An 11,051-nucleotide genomic window follows, 5' to 3' on the forward strand; every position below is an offset into this window, starting at 1 on the left:
ACAAATATTAAAAAAATACCTTTTCAGTTAGTACTATATTTAAAAATTACTCGCGAAACATTATCAACACTTTTAACCTTTAAAAAAACAACTCTAAATTTTTTTTAAAGATAAGAGTAACTTTTTAAAAAGTTTAAACTTATTTTTGAAGTTTCTTACATTTTTTTTTTATTAGGAGGATTAAGACAATAAAATTTTTAAAAATTTAAAGATATTTTTAAGATAAAGTATAAATTTCAAGAGAATTTTATTAATTAGTCTCTTTTTGAATTCAATAAAGAAGTGACAACGGGACGACACTTGTGTAAGCAGGAAACACCTCAATTTAGAAGTAGAAGGTCAAACCTTGGATCCCATAGCTCAAAACAATATTTTTTTACCCATTCGTTATTCATAATCAATAAAACGTAGATAATAAATATTGAAGTAACGTGTTTTCTTGAAGTCAAAATATGGAAAACCCTAGGTCATAGGCGCAAGAAGAGTTGTGGACTTCAACCGTATGGACTTCAGACATTTCTTAAAAATGCGTGCTGGACACACTGAATCTTTGGTTTCAAGTCGAGGTCACCATCTATCCACATTCTTACCAAACTAAGATCCGACATCCCAACTTCTCCTTCTCCGTTCCTCACTCTGCGAATCCGAAAGCGACCCGACCCCATCGGAGGGCCTCATCAACAACCCATCTTCAATCATCATCGCCGGATTCTGCTCAATTACTGCACTGCATTTCCGATTTTCCTTTTACTTCAAACCGCATCTTCTCCCCAATCCTATGTCTCCCAACTCCGCTTCATTTTTCAGGTCTGTTTTCCTCCTCAAATCGGTTTTTCTTGCTCTTCTGTTGCTGTTTTCTTCTGTTACTGCAATTATTTTCGTTTCTCTTCGTTCTGTTTCTTAATTTGTGTTGATCTATCTGCTCTCTGTCATCATCTTCCTATATTTTGTTGAATCTATGTCGTTGATGCGTTTTATTTCCGAGATATTGTTCACGATTGTTCAATTTCCTTTGATTTTGTTTCTCGTATTTACTCATCGAGGGATCCTTCTCGTCTTTCGTCCTTTGTTTATCCTCTTCTTTATCTTGTTGTTTGTTTTACCTAAATCTTAACTACAATAGTTGATGAGCTTTTGAAATTGGGGTTTTCCTCTCTGTACAGTAGTAGAATGTTGTGACTTATGTCTGTTTGAATTTGTTGAATCCCATAGGTTTCATTTTCTTAAATGCTGCATTATCTTGGAGATAAAAAGGACCAGAAAATGAATATGAGGAACAGATACAGGAAATCAACCGCTTTACGTTGCGATGCCGGGAGCAGATGTTTGATATCCGTGGTAATAGGGAGTCTAATGGGGTGTATTCTTTTGCTACATTTATGTTCTCCTGTAAGCCGTAAGGATGAGATAGGTCGGGGTATCCAACTTCGAACAAGTAGTCACCTTCACTTTCGTGAACTTGAAGAGGTGGAAGAAGAAAACATTCAAATTCCCCCTCCTCGTAAGAGATCTCCACGTGCAGCAAAGCGAAGACCAAAGAAAACGCCCACACTGATTGATGAATTTCTTGATGAAGATTCACAGCTTAGGCACAAATTCTTTCCTGATCATAAAACTTCTGTTGATCCAATGATCCCGGGAGACGATAGCATGTTCTATTATCCGGGGAGAGTTTGGCTGGATACTGAGGGTAATCCTATTCAAGCTCACGGAGGTGGAGTTTTATTCGATGAAAGATCTGAAACATACTATTGGTATGGAGAGTATAAAGATGGCCCCACCTACCATGCTCACAAAAAGGGAGCTGCACGGGTAAAATCTATACTCTGCCTTTCTGAGCCTTCATTTTCTGTAATGATAGTCTAATACTTCCATGGCTAAAAATATTGGTTAAATTATAAACACATCCTAAACCAAGAAGTTGGTATCAATAATGCACCCAATTTTTTTGAAGTGTAATTTTAACTCTTTAAGTTTGAAGTTTGTTTTAAAACAGCCCTCGTAGGCTTTTGCAGTTAAATCTGTAGATGGAAAAGTTTGTATATTCTTATGTGAACAAATCTAAACACTTACATGGAAAAAATAAAGACACATGGTGCATCTGTGAACCTTGTATGTGGCCTCCTTTCAACCACCACCATTTTTTGTTCTTTCGTTTATGATTTTTTTTGCTAATCCTTCACCTTAAATTTACTTCCGGGTGTTTAGATTTGTTCACTTAAGTAATCCATGAGTAGAAAAAAACGTTTCTATCTATAGATTTAACGAAAAAAGTCTTCAAGGACTGTAATTAAAAAGTTCAACCTTCAATGGTTAAAACGAAACTTTTCGAAGTTTAGGGGTATAGCTGAACCCAACCCCATAGTTCAGGAATAATTTTGATAATTTAATCTAAAAATATTCCTATTGCATAAATTGTTGGCATGCATCTCTATGAATTTGTATGGAAACAAAAGATTTTGATTAGTACTCCAGTCTTTTTCCCTCCTTTTCCATTATTAACAATAGTTTCTTCTTTATTATGGCAATTTCCAATCCCAATTATTGCTCCATGGTGGTTTTAATGACTTTATGTCTATATCTTTTTAAATATGAAATATCAGGCTCCATTGATCGTTATATGTTGAATTCCTTCTAGTTCATCTTTTTGTACCTTATTCCACTCTTGATAAGGTCTACGTCCAACTCATGAATCTTTAGTTTTTGAGATGGTATGTGATGCTTGGGAGGTTACTTTATGATCTTGGGAGTATGACAGTGAGAAGAAATTTTAAGGCAGAGGAAGTGAGTGTGCTTTGTGGCCTTTTGGAGCTGATCGAGAGTATGCTGATTTTGAGATTAGAGATCAAGAAAATGGAGTTTAGATAAAACAGGATTTTCTTGGTTAAACGTTCAGTTAAAGAGTCAGTTGATGTTCCCTCTCTTTCTAAAGTTTCGGTAAATGATTTGTGGAAATCAAGAGTCTAATAAATGTGATATTCTAATCTGTTTGGTTTTGGGAAAGCTACAACACAATACATCAAGAAGTTACGATAAAATAATTATCAGACAATGAACCTTGCTTGGGGCAAGGAAAGAAGATGAAATTAGCATTAACCCGACTGCTCAACTTCTTTTATTAAACCCTTGCAGATTAGGACAAGTCCTTGGTGATTAGAGAAACACCAATCTAATTTTTTGAATCAAACAAATGGGGCCACAAGATTGAAGTACCCTTCAGCTAGCCTAATTTTGAAATTCAAGGTCCCAAAAAAGGTGAAAAGTTCTTTTATGGTAGTTAGCCTAAAGAAGTTTGAAGAAGCTTTAAAAGAATTTTCAACTTTCAAAAATAGATGATCTCTCCTTCTATGTGTTGCTTTGCTCACAAGAGGAGGAATCCCTTGATCACATGTTCTTGCAATGTTCTTTTGTGGCTAAAGGGCAGCAGCCTATCTTCAATGTGTTTGGGGTGGATTACTACTTCCCTAAGAACATTAATGATTGGCTTATGGAAGTGCTCAACGGTAGGGTGTTTGGCGGCAAGGGGAAGTCCTTTGGAGGTGTGATATGCCGTCCTTCCTTCAGAGCCTTTCGAAGGAAAGGAATAGCCAGGTTTTTAAAAGTAAGTATTCTTCTTGAGTCCTTTTGGCGTTTGGTGCAATACAAGGCCTCTCTGTGGTGTACAGTTCACACTAAATTCTCTTGCAATTAATGCCTTTTGATGATTCAATTGGAAGGCTCTCATTTTTTAGTTTTGTGGGGAGGGGTGACCACTGTGGGGAGTTGTTGTTTGGTTCTTTTGATTAATACGCGTCACTGCTTTTTATATATAAAATCATGATCTGCCAGATATTTTGGGAAACTTGCAACTAGGAATAGACAGCATGATGTTACTGGTCTAGATGATAGTTATAGCGTGAGGAACACTACCGAGGAGTTTAGAATTGATTTAGAGTTTTTTGATGCACCTCCTTGAAATTGGAATGTTAATTAGTCATGGCCGACAAGTTTATGGTCTTCTGAGCCCCAGAGGAAGGAATGCTGCTTGAGATGAGTTGGGTGATCTATTTCGTCTGTATGGGCCTTGTTGATGTGTGGTGGGGAGCTTTTATGTAATTTGCTTTGGTACTGAGAAGATCTTGGCTGGCTGGACGATGGAATCAATAGGCTCTTCAATTATTTTATTGAGAGAAATAGCCTCTTCGACTCTCCTCTATTGTACGGAAAGTTTACTTGGTTGAATAGTAGGGCACGTACTAGACTTCATAGGTTACTGATATCTAAAGGGTAGATGAATGTTCATGGGAGTGTGAGACAATTGCTAGGCCCTAGAATAACCTTCGACCGGTGTCCAGAGGTGATGCTTGTGTCCTTTCATATTTGAAAATATTTGGCTGAACCATACCTCCTTATAATCTTCCTTTCCTTCATGTTGAATGCGGAAACCACTGGAAATTAAGAAATTCGGAACGGTATCTTCCATGGGGAAGCTAAGGGTCCTCAAAGGAGTGTTATTGTGGAACAAAGACTCACGTAGGAGTTTCAAAATTCTGGAAATTAAAAAGCTCAAAACAAAGCCCTTTTGGTTAAATGGTTATGCCAATTTCCCCTCGGAGTCGATAGAGGATTATAGCAAGCAAATAGGGTCCTCATCCTTCTGAGTGGATGTCAGATGGGCCAAAGGCACTTACAAAAATATTAGACTTCTTAAATCTTAGAACAGAAATTGACATCCAGTGCAGACCTGAGGAAATAAATCTTAGAACAGGATCTCTAGTATTAGACTTCTTAAATTACCCCAATGTCTGTTTGAAGGTGCGCATCATTGGAAAAGGGACGCCCGTTTCTTTTTGCGTACTGATGAGGCCTACACTTCCTTCCAGCATCAATTTTATTGAAGTAATTTGAATTTAAGTCTCTTCCTTTAAGCCATTGTAACCTTCAGTCCTATAGTAGAAAATGAATTTCATGTTGTTCCTCTAGGAGAAATTTGTAAAAGAAAAAGCTTGAATGATATGATTCCTTCTTTAATGACGCGATTTTTGATGCCTTGAATCATAGGTCACCCCGTACACTTGAACTTAAAAAGAGGTGGTAATTTTTTTTTTATGTAAAGCGGGAAACACAAGGAATTTAAAATTCAAATATGCATTCAAAACCAACATAAAGGTAGTTTGAAGGTAATATCCGTGAGTCAAGTCAAAACGGTTTACCAAAAAAATTCACAAGTTTCGATAAGTAGCATTTAAAATAATAATAAAATGACAAGAAGGAAGACGACTCGATCTAAAGGGAACCCCCAATAGCTACACGGTGTCACAGTCATGCTTGTCCTAGTCGTGTTGCCCATGGCCGCATGCTCATTGCATGCCAGAACCCTTGAGTTGTACCACTTCATTGCTTTCACTGCTTTCATGATGTATAGTTTCTTTATTGTATTTTCTAGGTGTATGATGTTTCAATAGAATCATGTATATGCCTGGTAGACCTGAAATGCCTCTGAATGTAGCATAGGGAGATGTGACTAGTCGTCAAATCTTCGTACTCGGAGTTACATGCTATCTAAGCCATTGTGTTGCCTTTTTCGCTTATAGCCTATAACATTGCTTTATTCATTTCTCACAATTTTGTTTTCAAATTCTCTTTCTAAAATCTCTCTCTGGTGCTGTTTTCTAAAACCTTCTCCTTAAAGCAAGGCCAGAGGCTTGAGTATACGTCGTCAGGAAGAAGGCAACATGATTTCGAGTTGGCGGACTCACTCGGTATTGAGAGTGAGTGCCGCACAATCGCTTAAAAAACGTCCCGTAAGACTGCGATTGTGACAGTTGGTATCCGAGTCGAGTTGGCTCCAAATGTGATTCTGTAAACACGGCTACAACCAAGCAGTTGAACAAGTCCCACATCGATCGACTAGTCGACATCGAAGAACAGATGCAATTCTTGTGAGAAGTTCCTTACAATGTTCAGTACTTGGACGAGCGGGTGAAAGAGCTCGCCGACAAGACCAATATGGTTGATGTAGTTGCAGGTTGATTAGATGAGTTACCCATCCAGGAACATATTTACCGAGTAGACAACCTAAAAGCAAAAGCCACAAAGACCGGTGGCTTCGAGCGAGGAGACAGCTTGACGGGCTCTGCTGCCCTATTTTAAGAGTGAGTTGATGGTCTAGACAGCTCCCAAAAAGCAGTTATGTAGATGGTCTCTGAGATACTTGAAGATGTGAAATTAGCCTTCGACGTGGTCAGGGCAGAAATTGCTAGGAATCACGATTCTCCCCAATGGTATGATATTGTTCACTTTGAGCATAAACTTTCATGGTTTTGCTTTGGGCTTTCCTAAAGGTCTCATTCCAATGGAGATCTATTCCTTGCTTATAAATTCATGATCATTCCCTACATTAGCCAATGTGGGACAACCTCCAAACAATCCTCAACATTCCTCCCCTCGAACAAAGTACAACACAGAGCCTCCCCTGAGGCCTATGGAGCCCTTGAATAACCTCTCCTTAATTGAAGCTCAACTCCTCTGGAGCCCTCAAACAAAGTACACTCTTTGTTCAACTCTTTACCTTTTGACTACATCTTTGAGGCTCATATAAGTTTAGGGCATGGCTCTGATACCATGTTAGGAATCACGACTCTCCACAATTGTGATATTGCCTTTTTTGAGCATAAGCTCTCATGGCTTTGCTTTGGGCTTCCCCAAAAGGCCTCATTCCAATGGAGATCTATTTTTTTGCTTATAAATCCATGATCATTCCCTAAATTAGCAAATGTAGGACAACCTCCCAACAATACTCAACATAAATGACGGATCTAAGCACTAGAGTTAATATCACTGTTAGAACGGTGGGAAATCAAACCCCTACAAGGGGAGCCGTTCAGTTCAACAAGATCAAGGTTCCGCAGCCCAAACCCTTCTATGGGGTTCGAGATGCCGAGGTCCTAGCGACCTTGATCAATACTTTCGGGCGATGAACACAACAATAGAGGAAGCAAAGGTCACCTTGGCCACCATACATCAAGCCGAGGATGCGAAATTTTGATGGACATCGAAGTACATTGATATTCAATAGGGCCGGTGCACAATAGACACATGGAAAAGACGGAAACAAGAACTTCAATCTCAATTCTTCCCAGAGAATGTTGAAATCTTGGCTAGAAGGAAATTGCGAGATCTCAAGCACACAAGAAACATCCGAGAGTATGTCAATCAGTTCTCAGTGTTCATGTTGGACATCTGAGATATGTTCGAGAAAGACAAGATCTTCCCGTTCATAGAAGGACTAAAGCCATGAGCGAAGTCCAAACTATATGGGCAGAGAATACAAGACCTCTCCACGACCTATGCTACAGCTGAACGATTGTTTGATCTAAGTAACGAACAATCCCAAGATGTAAGGCGAAGCCAAACCTCCTCGAGTGGATTGTTTGATATGAGCTGAACGATTGTTTGATTTGAATCTACCATTTTACTCTTGGCCAATTTATGATTGACCCATGGTTCTACATACACGAGACCTTTTTCGATCGGCTCTTTTGACTCCCCTACTTTCTTTTGTAGGGCAGATAGAAACTTCAGGGCCCCATACGAGGGTTTGCTCTGTTCTTCGATGACGACTTTTCAGTTTTCCCACCTTCTGACTTTGCCTCTAAGTCTGCGTCCAAAGCTGCTTGGAAGGCTTGTAGTGTCGCTTTCTTGGGGCACTCGTATACTCTATAGTTCTCTCTACATAAGAAGCAAGAGGGAGGTAGCCGATTGAAGTAATTTTGATGGTAGGGCCCTCGACCTAACACTAGTTTTAGGAAAATCACCCTAGGTTGGTCTAGTGGTCCTCAAGGGACATGTAAATAATAAAAGACAAAATAAACTAGCTCAAACCATAGTAGCCGCTTACACAAGATTTAATATCCTATAAGTACCTTGACAACCAAATGTAGTTGGTAATAATCCTACAGGTACCTTGGTTGTGAGAATACTCAAAGTGCTTGTAAGCTTCCCATACACTAATGATATCAGAGATAAAGGAGTTCTAGGGAATCCGTGTTATTGAGAGGACTCTAAGCGCACAATCCTAAAATACATCCTTAGCCATCTTTGGAAGAATCTTATACCTCGTAAAATTTACCTTCCACAATCCTAAGATGTTAAACCTGTGTGCCCCGGTATTCCCTAACATCCCTTGTGTTATGGTCAAGCTATTTTCTCTTCCCTTCTAAGAGTGAAGACTATCCCCACAAACTAACATAAGTCCTTGTAGCATGCTTTATTCTCACTCACATGCAACTAAATTGCTCCAAGCAAAATACGTTTAACTGGAGTTCATATGATTGAGCCACCGAAAATGAATGTACACCTTAATGGGTTAGATAGTGACTTTCAATTCTTTTAATTCTTCATTAGTTATCCTATCATTAGGATCGCTCTCATTCATTATTCTAATCTGTACTTGAAAGATTTTCATTCTCTGTTTCCATCGCTTCTATCCTTTCAATTCTTTTACCAAGTTTTTAAAATTATTCCATGTATGTTACTTTGCAAGTGTGTGCTGTGTAACATCAAACCTACATTTTCAATGAAGTTTGTTCTAATTCAACAACACAATCAAGATTATTCAACATGTGGTAATCCTTTGTTGTGTGTCATGGCAAAAAGGATAGAAGTGATGTTTGGTAAATATTGGAAAGATTTTCTCTTGTGTGTTGCTGTTATGCTAGAATCTCATTATACGCTTGAATTCGTGATGTTTATGCTTACAGATTTATATAATGAAAGATTGCAAACCAAATTAGGAAGAAAAAAAGTTAAAGATTAGTTTTCTCGACACTTAAATATTAAATATTAGTTCTTGCTGTCCTCTTGCTGTCCTCCTTCGACCGCAAGAACAATAGAACAGCTCCTTCTGGGCCATCTTTTCTAAGAATAATGCGAAGATTTTGTCGAAATATTCACTCAAAGGTGTTTTCTGGTATACATGGCTCGAAAGGAACCCCGAAAATTTTAAAAATTCAAGTAGAAACTTCAACCAAAGTTGGAAATGCATGTTAGAACGTTTTCTTGAAGTTGAACTTCTGTTCTTATGTTCTTGCCTATTTTGGGTTGATTGCTTATCTTCAGCTTTTGAACCATCTATTAGGCTGTGTTCTAGGATCCTTCCTGTGATTGAGATGATTGATATCAGGAGTTTGAAGGGCCGTCAGAATTGTTGATACTGAGTTGATCGGAGGATGTAATATTTTTCATCTAATGATCTTAAAACCAACGATTGTTCTGTTGCGACTTTCTTTCAGATCGGATAATCTTGAATCCTGCGCCACTTGCTTTAAATTTATCACATTTTGTCACCATCTTTTGTTCATCATGTGACTTTCAAGAGCAACCAATTAACCTTCAAAACTACACTAACCTGTTGGCATTCTTATGATTAGGTTGACATTATAGGAGTCGGTTGCTACTCTTCCAAAGACTTATGGACCTGGAGAAATGAAGGCATTGTTTTGACAGCGGAAGAAACCAACGAGACTCATGATCTTCACAAATCCAACGTGCTCGAGAGGCCGAAAGTAATCTACAACTCAAGGACTCGAAAATATGTAATGTGGATGCATATCGATGATGCGAACTATACGAAGGCTTCTGTTGGTGTTGCCGTCAGTGATTACCCAACCGGTCCGTTCGATTATCTTTATAGCAAAAGACCACATGGATTTGATAGTAGAGACATGACAATCTTCAAAGATGATGATGGTACAGCCTATCTCGTTTACTCATCTGAAGACAATAGTGAGCTCCATATAGGACCTCTTTCAGAAGATTATCTCGATGTGACCAATGTAGCGAAAAGGATTCTCGTCGGCCAGCACCGGGAAGCACCGGCTTTGTTTAAACACCAGGGAACTTACTATATGATCACATCAGGTTGCACGGGATGGGCACCAAACGAGGCACTGGCACACGCATCAGAGTCGATAATGGGTCCATGGGAGACGTTGGGAAACCCTTGTATAGGTGGAAACAAGTTGTTTCGACTAGCTACCTTCTTCTCTCAGAGCACATTTGTTCTTCCCTTACCTTCACACCCCGGCTTGTTTATTTTCATGGCAGACCGATGGAACCCTGCCGACCTTAGAGACTCGAGGTACATTTGGTTGCCGTTGATGGTTGGAGGACTTGTTGATCAACCCCTGGACTACAATTTTGGGTTCCCTTTGTGGTCAAGAGTGTCGATATATTGGCATAGGAAGTGGAGGCTTCCTCAAGGCTGGAATCCGTTGAAATGATACAAAATGTTCGTCGTCTCCCACTCGATGTACCATACAAGAAAGTTGTTTGTTTGATTCTTTGGGTGTCCCATAGTTTTCCTTACCAACTCAATAATGTTAACTAGTCCGTATTAAAGGCACATAATTAACAACCCTTGAATGAACTTATAAATCATTTCTCCTCACAACACACTATGCCACCTTTCCAATGTTCAATACATTTAGGTCTAAGGATTTCTAAAAAGTAATATTAGTTTTGATGTGCCATTCATTTTGTGATTTCTTTCTCTGCACTTGCCTATATGAGATGGGTTCAGGTCTAATCTTAAGAGCTACTTGAGTTTCTAGGGAGGCTTTGAAACTCTGCCGGGTTTTTTGGTCTAATTCTTATCCCTTGGGGTCTATAGGAGTTACTTAGTCTTTCTATATTTCAACTCAGGTAGCTTGCTTTGTCTAGTTAGTGAATGACTGACATCTTGGGTTGAGACATTACCTCAATAAAATTTGGTAGAATAGTATGGCGTCTACTGGTCTGAATATCATCTATAGAAGGTTAGTTGGTAGATCATTCCACGAGGCTATTGAGTTACTTTCAGTTTGCAGGAAGCAACACCCATGTGCATAACTACTACATCTACCTGTGTGGTTATTCGCCTCCTCTCATAACAGGTTTGTAGCACAGATAGTGGCACCTAGTTTCATCGACGTACTACCCTAATTCTAAGCCTAGCTCAACAATACCACTAGGCATGAGACCACTATTAGATTCGACCTAGGTTGCGATAGTGCCATTGGGGTATAGGAGTG

General features: G+C 39.0%; 1 protein-coding gene across 1 annotated transcript; it reads left to right on the forward strand.

Annotated features, from left to right (window-relative positions):
* The first annotated feature begins 501 nt into the window (after positions 1–501).
* Positions 502–10,426, forward strand: LOC111434812. Its single transcript, XM_023072196.1, has 3 exons — positions 502–807; positions 1,213–1,812; positions 9,411–10,426. The coding sequence occupies exons 2-3, from the start codon at positions 1,228–1,230 to the stop codon at positions 10,260–10,262; spliced, it is 1,437 nt and encodes a 478-aa protein (XP_022927964.1). The 5' UTR covers positions 502–807; positions 1,213–1,227; the 3' UTR covers positions 10,263–10,426.
* Positions 10,427–11,051: the final 625 nt, after the last annotated feature.

This window comes from Cucurbita moschata, unplaced genomic scaffold (assembly GCF_002738365.1).
Source record: "Cucurbita moschata cultivar Rifu unplaced genomic scaffold, Cmos_1.0 Cmo_Scf00046, whole genome shotgun sequence".
Taxonomy (NCBI): Eukaryota; Viridiplantae; Streptophyta; class Magnoliopsida; order Cucurbitales; family Cucurbitaceae; genus Cucurbita; species Cucurbita moschata.